This window comes from Leiobunum rupestre, chromosome 1, assembly GCF_980474605.1.
Source record: "Leiobunum rupestre chromosome 1, qqLeiRupe1.1.hap1, whole genome shotgun sequence".
Lineage (NCBI taxonomy): Eukaryota > Metazoa > Arthropoda > Arachnida > Opiliones > Sclerosomatidae > Leiobunum > Leiobunum rupestre.
In genome coordinates this window covers 90,874,806-90,892,021 of record NC_143384.1, presented here as the reverse complement: position 1 = coordinate 90,892,021, position 17,216 = coordinate 90,874,806, and the positions used below count along the sequence as shown (strand labels likewise).

Below are 17,216 nucleotides of genomic sequence, written 5' to 3'. Positions count from 1 at the left end.
CCGCTGGAACTAGAAAAAATTCGCTCCATGGTTTGCGCGTTACCGCAACTGATGAAGCCCGATTTTTCTGAGGTCACGTGTCGGAAAAGGTAAAACGCTTCGTAACAAAACCGTCAATGGGAAAGCTCTCAATATTCTAATCTAGGGTACGAGTTTAAATTATCTTTGCTTATATTCAACCCTGGCACCGAGTAGTTGGAAGTACCACGGCCAACTTTGATCGTAGAAGTACTTAGTTATAATGAAAATTCTGATGACCGCCTAAAGAGTTCAATTTAAGTTTCTGATAAATTTTTGCTTGAAAAGTGCCTCATTTTCTATTTCATTTGGGAGAGGTTTCTATGATATAATTATTGTAAGGGAAAATCTTTGAGAATCATGCTTGGAATGAGGTAGATGAAGTTATTCGCTATTACCACGAGTAGGTAAAGACTGCAAAGTAGGAGAAGTAAGACTCCTTTTAGTATTTGCTGGGTTATGTTACTTATGTAGCAGTTTTAGAGTAGAATTTAATCCAAGTAGACAATGGGTCTTTAATGGCAAAGAGTCTAATCAGGGCAGCCTTATCCATAAGGCAGATTAAGGAAAGTGCTTAGTGCCTACGAAAATTTTAGGAGAATAAGGGCCTACGATTCCATATAATAGGGCCTACGAAGGTCCGAAAAGCCGGTAATTAAAGATTTTTGCCTAAGGCCTACGGAAAGGTTAAAACGGCCCTGAGTCTTATCAACTAAACTGACAGGATTTTAGTGGTAGGAGTTTGGATATCCTCTATTAAGGTGGTATGTTGCGCATGGCTCCACAGACACTAAGCTGGTTCCAGTAGAAGGCGCAAGGTAGTTAGGTTTATTAAAATATAGTTCTGTATTCTAGCACTATGTACCCTTCAGGCAAGCCCATTTCGCGTTAAGGTACCCAGTCCATCCCTGCACATGCAATGAATATCAGGCACACAGACATTTGACTATTTAGGTGGCTGTGGTTTAAATTATCTGCCTTCCCATGTTTTTAAGTAACTTCTTTCTTTTTTGCTTACACCTTAAACCCTTTAATGTTTATAATAATAGAAACAATGGAATCATTCACGGTTTCCATCTCTAATGGGAATTTACAAGTTTCTGATTTTAACGAACAATTTGACAGTGGTGGGATTAATATACAAGGTGCGAAAACGAACGTGGAAAATGTCGATGATAATACCACAGAAACTACATCAAAAGAGAGTGAATTAAACTGCTGTTCCATAAACGAAGGACTGGTAGTGGTACATAAATTAGCTATTAAAGACATTGAATCTCCTAATGCCAGTAGTTCCAAATCAAAGACAATGCTAATGCCTCAGCGTAAAAAAAAAATATCCAACTCTAAGAATTTCCAAAATGTTAAACATATTCGTGCCTTCAAATCGCAAATAAATTTTAATGATGAAAAAACTTTAAATACTATACCTATTGATAAATGCCGGAGAACTTTAACTACTGTGTTAACTCACGAGCGTAGGAAACGAATAAACTATATGGATTTCAAAAACCTGCATGATACTTTAAAAATGCAAACAAAGTTGGAGAATCAAGGATTCAAGGTTTTTGAGAGTGATCCTTCTAGAAGATTGCTAAAAGTCGTAAAAATAAACTTTGACAATGATGATCCACCAGATGTAACAATGTAATTTAATCATACCACGGTGTAATAATAAAGATTTTTGACTTGCATTCATTATTTGTTTCAATTTAATTTTTTCCATGCTCAAACTGAACTGCCCTGTTTAACTCTTGCTTCGGAGTTAAATATAAATGAAATGCTTTATGTCCAGAAGGACTACCAAACTCAACAAATCATTTAGGGTATAGCAAATATATATTGCATGGTCATGAATGCGAATATTTTCCAAGACGGTGGCCAAATAATGAAATATTTCAGTTAAGTGCTTACAACTTTAAAGTTGTAAACCTATTAAATACTAATTTTGTTAATTTTTTATATGATTGAGGGTAATACGAATGAGACCTAAAAGATTTTAATATAGGGTTGTACCAATACTACAACTACTCATGGCAGCCATTTTCCAAGATGGCGTTGGAATCTTGCACTAGGTGGGGACTCTTAGCTCAAAACTACCTGAGCTATAAAATCATAATCTTTATGGTCTAATGTCAGAATTCAAAACCAGTTTTTACCTATCTGTCGTGGACTATTTAGGCAATAGGTGATTAAACCGAGTCTTGGTAGTGCTGCAGTGCAAATTGATATGATTTCAGTTGACCTGTTCAGTAATATATAAACTAGCTATACCTTCTTGGCTGATACTATTATTATGATTTTAGAACACAAGTAAGAAATATTTTTCTTAAATTCTGGAGATTAAACTTCTTTGAAGAAACTTAAACAAAGTAAATTGCATCACAAATTAATGGAACACCACATTTTTCTTGAAAAAGTTAAAACATTGTTCTTAGAACAGGATCACAGATAATCTAGTGGCCATAATTATGTTGAACTAAAATGCCATTATCTAATTGAAGAAATTTTCAGTGCATTATCCTTTATCAGAGAAAACAGGGAATTTAAAAATGGGCCTAAAAAGTCAGGGAGATGTCTGGGAATTTTAAGAATTTGTAAAACGTCAGGAAAAAGTCATGGAATTCAATTTTCTTTTGGTACTTTTTTAAGGTAATTTTACTCTAGATCTATGACCAATTCTATGATTATCATTTATTTAATTGAAAGTTTTGCTAAATTTTTCAACATTGCAATATCTTTTTTACTGAAATACAAGTCCATTTAAATTTATTAACTTTTAATAAAAGTAAAATATAAAATAAAAATTTGGCCTTAAAAAAGTAAGGAAATAGTCAGGGAAAATCTCTTAAAAAGGTCAGAGAATCTGAATCTGAAAATTGTGGCAACTCTGTTTACGATAAGGTAGGCAATGATTAGTAATTAGCATATAATATGGTGAATGACTAACTCTGAAAAAAATTCTTACAAACTACTTTTCTATTATAAAAATAATAAAACTACTGTATTAAAACGCCTAAAACTTTAATGAGTAAACATGTGGAGCTAGTTGAATTTTTAGTATATAAATATTAATAGCCAAGATTTTTTTGTCTTCTTATATTACACCTAAACGTTAACAAAAAGTTTCAATACAATTAAAAACAAAGTTAAAATTTTCCAAGACAAACTATCCACAACAGCATTTTTTGTTAGTTGCAATAACATTTCTATAAAAACAAGTTATTTTCATAATTATATTTCATTGTGACATTTTTCAGTTACCATTTAAATGAAATCTATCATCAATCAAAAACACCACAAATTAGCGTGTCTAATTTATAATTATTATAGTTAGACACACAATATTAAACTATAAGCAGCTCCGTTTAACTAGACAAAATTGATTAGTTATTTTCAGTAGTAATTTTGTTACATTTCATTAGGCAAACTGATTCTTAAATAATACACATACGACTTACTGCCTTACAATTCTATAAAAATTAAAGTATTTGTAGGAATATTGATGGGAAAGATTTTAGTAGAGAAATCATACCATTTATAATTGTATATTGAACCACTATTTGAGCATGAAAAAAAAATTATGAAGATCTTTGTTTTTACACTATGCTTTAGTAAAATGTTTCAACTTAATTATTTTCAAACTATAAAAGAATGTGCCATCATACTAATATGGATTAATTAACTATCCTCAGTAAAGGATGTACCTCAGACTGTAGATCTCTAAATCCCATTCCTATTGGTGTTATGTTACACTTTTCCCCTTCCATCCCCATGTCAATGCTAGACCAAGGAAATGGTATTTTGGTTGGTTTTTTTGGGTCCATAAAACAACCTATTCAGCTAGGTGGCGTTGGTAACACAATGCTGGCAGATTTTCTTGCTTTGAGGTACCTTCTTTAGTTAATTAATCCATGCCCCTTCCCCCGAAAGACAATACTACAAAGACAATCGCACCAAGTTAGGGGTGGGTCCAAGTGATGGGGCCATAGCTGCAGTAACTAATTGATTCACATATTTTATCCATGCCCAAAAAGCTCCATTTTTAAATCATGTTTTAAAAATAATACATTGAAAATGGTGAATATGAGTGGTCTATATCTTACTAATCAAGAGAGTGTTAGATTATTAATTAAAAAAAATTGTTAAAATTTAGTCATTTAAATGCTGGCACAAAGTTTCAGCTTTTAATTAAAAAATCTTCTTAAATTATTATTATTACAATTCATAAAGAGGTAACTAAACTTTATTTAGGGATAAATAAGGCTACTACTAGGAGAGTGATTTAAGACTCGCATGAGCCAACTATACATATTACAGACCGTACAGATTTCTTGTATCGCATCCTAAACAAAAAGTGTTTCTATCTACATTATTGTTAATCAATTTACTGACAAATTTTCACTAAACCTTGGTCATAAAAACTATGATATTTAAGAATGGCCTTACAAAGGTATTTTTGAGTACAACTGGAAATTTTTCTTGGGCTAAAATGGTGGCTCATGAAAGCTGGTCTTTTCTAGGCTACTTTTACAAACATTTTCCATCATTACTTCGTAGATTTATTCATTCATACTCTGAAGACAACTAAATTTATCAACCTTTAGCAATAAGTGAAATTATATATAAAACATTCAATAAATCGTTCTAAAAATTTATCTTTAAAGCTTTAAAGAATTATCAATTTCACATAATTCTTCAAATACATGTGATTTTTTTTTAAATAACTTTCTTGAATCTTTGTGGAATTAATTTATATCATTCATTTCGTGCAAGCTGAATTCACTGAAACAACTTAAGTAAATCTTTGATAATATATATAAAGCTGATCTCAAAACTAAATCAAGTAAAATCACAATTGCATATGCGACTAAGAAATAATTAGAAGGTTCACTGGCATGAGAAAAGAAATTTAAATTGCCACCAGAAAGGGAAAATTATCCTTTGATCCACTGGAATTGCGGTAACATAGTACAGGTGTTGACTCTCATCAACACATTATCGGGTTCTAGTTTTAGTGCGCAACAAACCCACTTCTACCCTCGGATGTAGTGACAATTTTTTGCTAAGATGTTTGTCCAAAATGAAATGAAATCAGCTTATTTCCTGAGATTTTTAGTCAGTCTTCCAGTACATTAAAATAAGATAGAACTACCAGAATTTTAAATAAGTAACTTAAAATTTTGTGGGAAAGACTAATCATAATTCCAAATCGAGAATTTTACCCTTAAAGCTCTGTAGGAAAAGTCTCAAAAGAGTATATATAAGATTGTAGAGGGATTGACTAACTTTGCTTTATTTTAAATTTTTACATTTATTAATGGCTCTATCTTTCTACGGACAGCAGCCAGTTAATTAATTATAAAATTTGTGCTACATCTTACATTAAACGTAATTTAAGCTCCACCTGTTTCTCTTAGAATCAGTATGTGTATTATAATTATATTAATATAATTTTCGATATAAAATAAGAATAAGTATTGATACCATAGAGGTAGGAAACAGGTGGAGGCTTAATTGAATCTGGCGAAGGTGACTGCAAATGGCGACCACCCCTTTTTGCCAATGTATGAGATCATTAGCTGGACAGATTATGTGGCGCCATCAACGAAAGGTAAAATGAACTACATTAAGCCTTTATTTGTAATTTGAAATGTCAGCCTAGTACTAGTTACTCTGCCAATCGATAGGTGGCGCGGAGCAACACCAAGAAAATCCTGCCCACCTCCGCTTCTCATACATGCGCCAGAGGGGCGATGAAATTTCCCGGTCAAAAACAAGGGCGCCTTTATGTGGTAATCTTCCCTCTACCTGTTTTCTATCTCTATGATTGATACACTCAAACTATTTATTTACACAACTTTGGAGGTATTAGAACACAGCTCTGACATTTCCTTGTCAATGCCAAACTCCAAATATTTTCAGTTTTTGGGTATAATTTTGGATATAATTGAAATTGGTCCAATATACCATTTTCCAAAACTTCCTTGAAACCCAACTAGTTTCTAGGCAATTCACAAAGAGCGCTTAGCTATATGTCTAGCTCAAATGGAGATACACAATTGCACCTTTAAAATGTAATTACTTTGAATTTCAAGAAAGTTTTGTAATAAAAACTAAATAAATGTGCATAAATTGGGCAGCAAGTGTACTATACATATTGTAAGATCTAACAATCAATGCCTACAAAGTACTTAATTTATAATTAAGTTTAATGCTTTTAGTTTATTTGTTGAAATTCTGGTATTCAAATTCTTAAATTACATTTACACAATGTATAATTACGAAGCATTCCTGATGGAATATGTATAGAGAAATAATTTATATATTTCTAAATATAAAACAAAATATTTCTCATTGCTAAGATTCAAGTATAAACATTTCCAATATGTTTGAACACAAACTAAAATAACGATTTTAAGATTGATTTGTGAAACTCAGCAACGAACAAATTTTAAACCTCAATTTGAAGTATAACAAAACTTAACCGCAAGACCATGTGAGCAATAAGGCTAGTTCGGAAAGCTCACAACAAAATATTTTTACAAAATGTACCATTCTATTATCAGAACAATAGTTTGTACGTATCAATTGTAATGCCACTAAATGTCAGCCTTTACAGACATAAGTTAACTTTCATGTAAGAAGTTTTTTATAGAATCAAAATTGTCAGTTTATATATGGTTATTTTCAAACGGACTGTACAAAACATTCAATTTGCATTGTAAATTTTTAGTTTACTGGAAAAAAAACTGCACGGTAGTGGGATAAATTTTTGACAATTTAAGTACAACGAGCACTGAATTTTATTTAAAACTCGAAATTTATGTTGAAAGTGAAAAAAGGGTGGGAATGTAGTAAAAAGGAATTATTTACCAAGTTCATTGAATTAAATAAAGGCTAATCAGGATGAGAAGAAGAAATTCAGAGCACGATTAACATCATAATCTGCAGCTAATGAAACTTGAACTAGTTCCTCCCTCGGAACTGCTTCTCCCACTATGTCCCGTAACTGTGCAACACAAGCTTCTAGCTGCGTAGAATCTTGAGTTAGAGGAAGGTCCTCTAGAGAACTTGAATCTGATGCAACTTCACCCTTTAATTATCAAAATAGAAACAACCACAATATACTTCATGAAAAATGTTATTTTTACAAAATATAACAAAAAGTTATCTTAATAACTCGTCCATGTAACATAATCCTTTAACATTAGAAGTAAATTACTATTCCCATTCCAATGAAGTTTTAATACTAATTTTTTCATATCGGCATCAAAAGTAGCAGAAAGCTTTGTACATTAGCCCAATGAAGCACCCAGAATCATAACAAATTTCCTGAATATACCTCACAATATTGGTTAAATACTAAAATTGCAATAAAAAAATTACAAATTTGAACTGAAAAACAAAAATCTTGTACCACAAGTTTTAACTAAAAAATCTAAATAATTCAACTGAAATTTGAACTAAATATCAAAGAAAATCTTTCACCTCTTTTCCAGATACGTTCATTGCTGATGTTAGTTCTTCGATATCTAATAGACTAGATGACATGGAACTGGGGCTATCTGGACCTAGAAATTGGGGAAGTGAGCAGAAGTCACTGCGCGTGGAACTTCTGTCAAAAAATTAATCATTTGATTAAATGAAAAGCTATTAAAAGTTCTATCAAAAAAATTATAATATCACATTTAACACAGATAAATATGCCTCTATATAACGTTTCCAGAGAACATGAATAAGTGAGCTGAAAAGTTAATTCCTTATAATTTTGAGAACATACATATTTCTTCTATACCATTTTAAAAGCAAATTTTTAAGGTTAAGAGGGGCTCTCAGAATGCTGAGGCACGAAATTAATCATGCTTTCAGATGCAACTACGGTGTGGCTCCTCCCTAACTCCCCTAAAAGGTTGATGATGCATATTTCGTAACATGTTGGAAGTTATGTAATTAACTGAACAGCTCTTGACCAAAGCTAGCTTCATTAAGGCAGGGGCGTAGGAACCGGGAGGGGCAGGGGGGGGGGGGCAATGCCACTCCCTAGAATTTTTCTGGGAGGGGCAACTAATGTTATTGCCCCCTCCAACCTTTGGTCAGTTTAAATCTTTAAAAGGCTAAAATTTTCATTTTAAAAGCATATACAGTTTATACAACCTCAACTGTGTTTAAATTTCAGTCTTTTCCCGCCAATTTAGGTAGTAGTAACAAGTACACAAGCATTCGGAGAAGCTACACTCCATTAAAAATTAAAAACCATTCTTTATCTTTGCCCCCTCCAACTTCTAGAACGTTCCTACGCCCCTGCATTAAGGAAAATGCCTTTAGGGCATACTTATGACATGTTACACATGATAATATCACCACTAAATTTGTGAATTACCCCATAAGTTAAGACTATACCAACATGGCAGATTGTAATTAGCATAATCTTTCATTTCAGAATGCATGCTTTGTGTATGAATGCATGATGACTAACTTTACTCTTGCCACTAACAAGGAGACGACCCGAGGTGTAACACACCGATTTCGTTCAAACTCAGGAGTTTGGTAGACCTTCATGTAACTTGAAAAACCCTAAAGGGAAATCTCTCCATAGGCAACCGTTTCGCCATGGCAACCAGAAATGTTTTTGACAACACAAAATGGAAATTTTCCCATTGAAAATAACATGGGAATCTGACCAATTTTAAGGGTACCCCCTGTCCCTATCTAGTGGTGTTCCCACTGTCCCTATCTAGTGGTGTGATGGGGTCACTGGAGCCTGTGGGGGGCTCCATACCCGGCTCTCAAGGTCATGTGATCGGGGCGCTGGGTCACTGGAACCTCATGGGTGTTCCACACTCGTCATTCTGTGACCTACTAAGGAGGGTAGTTTGCAGTGGAAGAGGAAGCCATTCTAGTCCTCAGCTGTGCGAGGGTGGGTCTCGGGCAGCCCATGGTGTCGCCTTTTGTTGGGCCGTGATGAGGGCGTTTGTTTGCTATATGTGAGGCGGTCAAAATGGCTGTCTCACTGGCCGAACGTTGTTTCGCAAAGCGCACTTTTGTCCAGGGCTGGTTGTTTAAGGTGGCCGCTGTAGTGCTTAAGGCGGAGCAGCGGGGTACAAATACATATACTTATGTCCCTATCTAGTGGTGTGATGGGGTCACTGGAGCCTGTGGGGGGCTCCATACCCGGCTCTCAAGGTCATGTGATCGGGGCGCTGGGTCACTGGAACCTCATGGGTGTTCCACATTCGTCATTCTGTGACCTACTAAGGAGGGTAGTTTGCAGTGAAAGAGGAAGCCACTCTAGTCCTCAGCTGTGCGAGGGTGGGTCTCGGGCAGCCCATGGTGTCGCCTTTTGTTGGGCCGTGATGAGGGCGTTTGTTTGCTATATGTGAGGCGGTCAAAATGGCTGTCTCACTGGCCGAACGTTGTTTCGCAAAGCGCACTTTTGTCCAGGGCTGGTTGTTTAAGGTGGCCGCTGTAGTGCTTAAGGCGGAGCAGCGGGGTACAAATACATATACTTATGTCACAATTTTGAAAAAAAAAAATTGAAAATACTAAAAAATAAAAAATATAAATAAAAAATAGTAGAAGGAAAGTAAGGTCGACACTCCGATCCCAGGATCGAGGATCGAGGATCCAGGATTTAAGGGGTGAAATGGGGGTAAAATCATCGAAAAGTCAATATATTTAGGGTATTTCTCGCGACGATTTGTTTTCTCATATATCAACATATTATGTCCAGGCCAACTTGTTCATTTATCTACGCTTATCTCGAAAGATACTTGAACGTATATCTTATCAAGTTTTATCGTACGGAATAAGTTGAAATTATGTAAAAATTGATAACCTAGGCGACGCGTGCGCAGATTACCCGGGGGACGCGGTTAATTTGAATTTAAGAGTGTTTTGACGTAATGGAATATTCGTTGTTAAAGTAGAATGGAAATATTTTTAAACTTCATTTTAATATCATTGTAGTACTTAAATATGCTTGACACTTGAACCAATCTCACGAGTATTTCTTAAAACGAATATCTCGATCGCGTTTTATCGTACGAAATAAGTGGAAATTATGTAAGTTGTATGATACTTGATAACCTAGGCAGGAACATAGCGCGCGCGTGCGCGGATTACCTGGGAGGCGCGGATTGCCCGTGCGCGCGGTTAATTTGAATTTAAAACATGGATTCCCTCTCCGAAATAATTCATGTACCCAAAATTGGAAAGCAAGTTTTTTTCTTTTAGGGGAATCTCTATGGGAGTTTAACATTACAATAAAGCTAATAGGTCCAGTTTGGGGTACTTTTGGTCCGAAATGGGGTACAAAGGGCCGAAAATGGTGACTTTGGTCGTTTTAAGGGTACTTTTGGTCTATTTTGGTCCATTTTTGGGTACATCAGAAAAGCAGTTGGAAAAACGAAGAGCCTTATTTTTTTTTTCCACCCATCTCCAAACTCCAAAAATTTATTGCTATAATTTATTTATCCCTTCCGTAGGTATAAAATAAGATAAAAACCACTTACCTATATTTTAATTACGGTAAATTAAAAATACTTAATTAGTGTACTAAGTTACGTTTAAAAGAACCTTTTGTAACAATTCCAATATGTAAATATAGGTATAAGGATTGAAAAAATACTTAAAGTGGTTTTACTGATGAACTCTAAAGGAATTTAACTTTAAAGGGTATCTTAGATTATTGTTTTTAATTTTATTCAAGTTGAAAACGTATTAAGAGTCCTTCAATAAAAGGATTTTATTTACGAACTTAATTCATATTTTCTTCAAACTTTCAATTCGCTTTTATTACTAATTAAATACGGTAAAATATAATTCTTATACACAAATATAGTCAGAAAGATACTATAAAACACTAAAATTAAAATTAAATTAAATTTGTGTGGATAAGATTTGTAAATATCATTTTGAAACTAATAACTTTCACGCTTTATTTAAGTCAAGCCAATAAAAACAATTACCTATATTTTAAATACGGTAAAATATAAATACATTTCCGATATGTAAATAGGTAGAATAACACTATGAAAAGTTCCTTTTTCTTCTTTTAATACGACAACACACAACTCTGATACGCAAATATATAAAGAAAATATAAAAAAAAATTTACTCTACGTTCGATACGTTAAAATACATTTCCGATACACAAATATAGATAAAGAAATACTATAAAATGTAAAAAGGTAGAAAAATACTACACATTAACCATTATGAATTTAAGCTTACAACATCCTTCACGTATAGAGCATAACATATATGTTCAGAGTTAACTTGTTTCCTCGTTATCTTTATCGCATGTGTTTTAAATAGCGTATGGAATAAGTTAAGAATGTACTGAAATGGTGTATGTTTAAACCTCGTAGAATAAAGAGTAAAACATATGTTAAGAGTCGGCTTGATTACTAAAGCGAATAACACAGAGACGTTTCCGGTGTAGTCACGTAGGAAGAAAAATACTACAACACTCTCTATACTCTACATTCAACACGTTAAAATATACTTCCAAAATGCCAATATAGGTAGTAAAATACTACAAAATCTCTATACTTTACCTTCAATACGTTAAATTACATTCCAATATGTAAATATAGGAGGAAAAATACTACAAAAGCCTCTTTTCTTGGCGTTCAATATGTTAAAAAAGATTTCTGAAATGCATACGCTATTTAAAACACATGCGATAAAGATAACGAGGAAAGAAGTTAACTCTGAACATATATGTTATGCTCTATACGTGAAGGATGTTGTAAGCTTAAATTCATAATGGTTAATGTGTAGTATTTTTCTACCTTTTTACATTTTATAGTATTTCTTTATCTATATTTGTGTATCGGAAATGTATTTTAACGTATCGAACGTAGAGTAAATTTTTTTTTTATATTTTCTTTATATATTTGCGTATCAGAGTTGTGTGTTGTCGTATTAAAAGAAGAAAAAGGAACTTTTCATAGTGTTATTCTACCTATTTACATATCGGAAATGTATTTATATTTTACCGTATTTAAAATATAGGTAATTGTTTTTATTGGCTTGACTTAAATAAAGCGTGAAAGTTATTAGTTTCAAAATGATATTTACAAATCTTATCCACACAAATTTAATTTAATTTTAATTTTAGTGTTTTATAGTATCTTTCTGACTATATTTGTGTATAAGAATTATATTTTACCGTATTTAAATAGTAATAAAAGCGAATTGAAAGTTTGAAGAAAATATGAATTAAGTTCGTAAATAAAATCCTTTTATAGTACTTTGAAGGACTCTTAATACGTTTTCAACTTGAATAAAATTAAAAACAATAATCTAAGATACCCTTTAAAGTTAAATTCCTTTAGAGTTTATCAGTAAAACCACTTTAAGTATTTTTTCAATCCTTATACCTATATTTACATATTGGAATTGTTACAAAAGGTTCTTTTAAACGTAACTTAGTACACTAATTAAGTATTTTTAATTTACCGTAATTAAAATATAGGTAAGTGGTTTTTATCTTATTTTATACCTACGGAAGGGATAAATAAATTATAGCAAAAAATTTTTGGAGTTTGGAGATGGGTGGAAAAAAAAAATAAGGCTCTTCGTTTTTCCAACTGCTTTTCTGATGTACCCAAAAATGGACCAAAATAGACCAAAAGTACCCTTAAAACGACCAAAGTCACCATTTTCGGCCCTTTGTACCCCAAACTGGACCTATTAGCTTTATTGTAATGTTAAACTCCCATAGAGATTCCCCTAAAAGAAAAAAACTTGCGGTCCAATTTTGGGTACATGAATTATTTCGGAGAGGGAATCCATGTTTTAAATTCAAATTAACCGCGCGCCCGGGCAATCCGCGCCTCCCAGGTAATCCACACACGCGCGCGCGCTATCTTCCTGCCTAGGTTATTAATCATACAACTTACATAATTTCCACTTATTTCGTACGATAAAACGCGATCGAGATATTCGTTTTAAGAAATACTCGTGAGATTGGTTCAAGTGTCAAGCGTACTACAATGATATTAAAATGAAGTTTAAAAATATTTCCATTCTACTTTAACAACGAATATTCCATTACGTCAAAACACTCTTAAATTCAAATTAACCGCGTCCCCCGGGTAATCTGCGCACACATCGCCTAGGTTATCAATTTTTACATCATTTCAACTTATTCCGTACGATAAAACTTGATAATATATACGTTCAAGTATCTTTCGAGATAAGCGTAGATAAATGAACAAGTTGGCCTGGACATAATATGTTGATATATGAGAGAACAAATCGTCGCGAGAAATACCCGAAATATATTGACTTTTCGATGATTTTACCCCCATTTCACCCCTTAAATCCTGGATCCTCGATCCCGAACCCAAACCCGAACCCGGGAGTGGCGTCTCGCCCTTACTTTCCTTCTACGAAAAATAATGAAAAGTTCGAAATTTATCAAAATTGTGACAGGGGGTATCCTCAAAATTGGTCAAATTCACATGTCATTTTCAATGGGAAAATTTCCATTTTGTGTTGTCAAAAACATTTTTGGTTGCCATGGCAAAACGGTTGGCTATGGAAAAATTTCCCTTTGGAGTTTTTCAAGTTACATGAAGGTCTACCAAACCCCCGAGTTTGAACCAAATCGGTGTGTTACACCTCGGGTCGTCTCCTTGTAAGTTTAAAATAATGAAAGTGATATGTCCTTGCCCCATTTCCTTACATTAAATTTGACAAAAAATAGACCACGGAAATTGTGGCAGGAACCAGTTCAATGGGAATTCACAACTATATCACTCTCAGTACATGGTGCAATGTGAGCAAGTACAAAAGAATACTAGCTTAGCGTAGTAGTTGCATGGTTTTTACAACTATATTCTACTATTTTTGTAAAACCAAAAGGACGTTTGATGCTTGGGGGTAATTAGCTATGCCGAGCCTTGCCTTAGCCCATGAACAAATGGACAATACAGGCGTAATAGTCTTTGTAGGCCTTGGAAACTCCTGCAACTGCGTGGTAGCCAGTTACGTTATCTTAATTTTAAAATTTTGTTCTCTAATTGTTGTCTTAAATGTCATAGCTTTTAAAGTGTTACAAGCAGCGTTGCCAGACGTACAATAATTATCAAACGTGTCAGTAATTTTAAGCCAATTTTAAAGCTGTACGATAATTTCAATAACTCAGCCTGAACATACAACAATGCACAACAAATTTCAAATTTAGCCAGTAAAAATTGTAACCATTAATATTATTTTTAAAATTTCAATAGCCCCAACTTTATTTAAACGTTAATTAAAAATTTGATTTAACATCAACATTGCTACAAAATTCAAATTTACCGACAATTTAAGTGTATAATTATCTGGCCTTGGTAGGATAATTGTATTTTCAGGAGGGTTTATAATAAACTTTTGATATAATTATCCAACTGTAATCAAGCTCGTAATGTTTTACTTCACCTTATTTCGGCCCATGTTATCATTTCTTCAACTTCAGATTGCAAATCTTCTGGTAGCTCATAAAAAACTTCACTGCGAATAATTTCTTTGTTCACAGCTATAAATTCTAATGTTGCGTTCTAAATAAAAAATTCATTTAACATTTTAAAAATAGTTAAAATAAAAAACATTTACTCTTAGATTCCTAGCATTGAACTGATCAGCAATGCTCAAAAGAAACAACGCAGTATCGTCATCAATATGATTCTTTAAAGCATCTTCAGAAATTACTTTTAAGTTGTCAACTTCATAGCGATCACTAAGTTGCATTAAATCTGCTAGCTGTTCAGTGCTTAGTTGACTAGAATCTAAATGACCTCCATAAAGATATTCAAGAAAAATCCTGAATAAAGTTGGTGTTGTGTCATGAACCACTATCCTCCTAAAAACACAATGTTTTTTTTATGTGGTAAAAAGGTTATACTGTTAAAAAATAATAACCATAAATATGTTTTTAGTGATGTCAAAAAATATCAAAATACCCTGGAGCGACTTTGTAAAGTGTACTTAAAATAATGTTGTCTATGACTAACTACATTGGTTTGCTTTCCAAAAAAATCTTTAAGGAACATAATCTACTCCGCTCTTTTGTTGAAAAGGCTTAACGAAATTTAAGAGTCATGAAATGACCACTAAAACTTACTTTGCCTGGCTACACTACAGTTTCAGAGGTAGGTCAGGGAATTTTTTAAATTACACCAAATGTGACTAATTTTTAGAAGCACCTTAGACTAAGTAATATCAGGAAAATTTTAATTTAAAAAAATTACTTGTCTATTGATTCCTTCATGCCACTAAGCAAAGCCCTCCTGAACCAATCACACCTAGCTGCAATTACCACACAATGAGCTCGGACAACGTAAGATTCAATTTCTTCCTCAGCCATTGGAATGCCTTGTGTATGGTCTATCACTGTGTCAGCTAAATTTAATAATAAGATGACGTAACTTTCTTCTATCAACAAAATGAATTGGTAAGCTTAGTTACCATTTATGGTATGAATTTCGAAGCTAACATCGGTTCCTATACCACTTCTAAGTAAATTGACTGAATTTTTGGCTAAAAGACTATCTCGAGACAAAGGAGAACGACAAAGAGATTCAAACGTTGCCAGCTAAGAAAGAAAAGACAGTATAAGAAACACATATTTCAGACCTGATTCCAAAGAAAAATAACTTTTAGATGTGACGGATTTTGACCTAGCAATATATTATTCAGCAAGTAACAGCTGCGTTCCAAGTTGATGGTCTCTTTGTAAACATCGTGTTATAATAAATCACAAACTCTCATGTTTTTATATAGGAAATATAAAATATAGTGTAAGTTAACATCCATTAAGTGAATTTTATAGAATTATTTCTAGCACCTTTGATATTCTGTATACGAAAGGCAAAATCCGGATAAGTCGGTTTTAGCTTAGAGTTGCTGAAAGGTGCTTCCACCTAGATGCATTATTTAAAAGAGTTTTCTCAGTTTTAAAGTTTTTCATACAGCCCAGATTTACATTTAAGTACATTATAATACTCTAAGGTTTCACACGTTTACCTTAACGCTAGTCATTTTTTTGGTGAAATACTTCCAACAGCTTTGTAAGGGAAGAAACATGTGCCTCTTGATGATAAAAGAGCATCATTATTCAATACCGAATAATAGAAACTAAAATCTACATTAACTGAGTAGAGACGATGATTTTCCCTTGCCCTTCAAACAATTTAAACAAATGTAAGCATGGCTTCATACATTGTTTCTTTCGTTTTTGAAAGGAAGATAGAAATTTTTTTCCTAAAATAACTGTAAGGAAGCCAATCTTTAAAATCTCCAGCCCCTCAAAAGGCGATTGCCTGTATTACCTAATCAGATGTCGCCTGCTCCGCTGCAGACTCCTTGCCCCGAGTTTTTATTTTTTATGACGTCACACAGAACGCGGACGGGATATAAAGGTTCATTCCCCATGTGGAAGAGAGAGAGTGCGGAGAAAGGACTGAGATAGGAAATAGCAACGAAAACTATTAAATTAGAACTATTTTTCATAATTAAGACATGTACTGTCAATTTCTTTATGACAAATTAGAAATAGATGGACTGGACTACGTTGTGAGTATGAATGTTAACTAATAAATTGATATTATAAATAAAAGATTTATTTATTGTAACTCGTCAATTATATCTAATCAAATATTAGAGCCGTAAATATGTAACGAGCGATACCAGCTGTTTCGATTATTTCTTGGAAATAAAAACAGGTATCGGTTTTGGTTTTTTCAAACCCCAATATCTCAAAATAACATTTTCCTAATTTTATTTTATTAGAAATGTCTCTCATAACTTCAATTAAGAAATGAGAGCAAGAACGTATGACCTCTCCTCCTCTCTCAAAAATAAACTATTTTTTTCCTAATTGTATAGCACCATCTAGTATCAGTCGTAGCATGAGTTCTTTTTGAAAAAATTGTATAATTTGTTACAGAAAATTTTAATTTAACTTTAATTTAGTTTTTGAAACTTTAAAGCAGAATCAGGAATTCAAACCTCGAACTTGGAATGGTTATCCGGCCGTATTCCCTATGGTAAGATCTCGGGGACCGTTTTCGGTGGCGTGTATGAAAAAAAAATCGCCCAGCAACTTACGACGTTATTATGACGAAAAACCTCATCGGTGGAAAATATCAAATCCATCAGGTTTTTTTCCGTTGACTGCTGCTGAACGTACCGTAGGGGTCCAG

The 17,216-nt window shown here is 33.4% G+C and overlaps 2 protein-coding genes across 7 annotated transcripts in view; one reads left to right on the top strand and one right to left on the bottom strand.

The window, feature by feature from the left end:
* Nucleotides 1-247: 247 nt before the first annotated feature.
* On the top strand, nucleotides 248-1,712 carry LOC149968885 (uncharacterized). Of its 5 annotated transcripts, none has more exons than XM_090173665.1 (2): nucleotides 248-392; nucleotides 1,068-1,712. In XM_090173665.1, exon 2 carries the CDS (start codon nucleotides 1,073-1,075, stop codon nucleotides 1,667-1,669), a length of 597 nt encoding a protein of 198 aa, XP_090029791.1. In that variant the 5' UTR covers nucleotides 248-392; nucleotides 1,068-1,072; the 3' UTR covers nucleotides 1,670-1,712. The 5 variants fall into 5 exon arrangements, with proteins under 5 accessions (XP_090029791.1, XP_090029799.1, XP_090029767.1 ...); XM_090173673.1 differs by having other exon boundaries at nucleotides 248-425; XM_090173641.1 differs by having other exon boundaries at nucleotides 248-448.
* Nucleotides 1,713-6,208: 4,496 nt separating this feature from the next.
* LOC149968884 (uncharacterized) overlaps nucleotides 6,209-17,216 on the bottom strand; it is a 47,846-nt gene continuing 36,838 nt past the window's right edge. The window contains exons 15-20 of one of the 2 annotated variants that reach the window (XM_090155024.1): nucleotides 15,481-15,607; nucleotides 15,264-15,414; nucleotides 14,629-14,875; nucleotides 14,455-14,573; nucleotides 7,510-7,633; nucleotides 6,209-7,114 (exon numbers count right to left, since the gene is read on the bottom strand). In XM_090155024.1, the coding sequence (XP_090011150.1) occupies nucleotides 6,923-7,114; nucleotides 7,510-7,633; nucleotides 14,455-14,573; nucleotides 14,629-14,875; nucleotides 15,264-15,414; nucleotides 15,481-15,607 (960 nt within the window). In that variant the 3' untranslated portion in view covers nucleotides 6,209-6,922. Of the gene's footprint in view, nucleotides 7,115-7,509; nucleotides 7,637-14,454; nucleotides 14,574-14,628; nucleotides 14,876-15,263; nucleotides 15,415-15,480; nucleotides 15,608-17,216 lie in introns of both variants that reach the window. The other variant, XM_090155022.1, reaches the window with a different exon arrangement.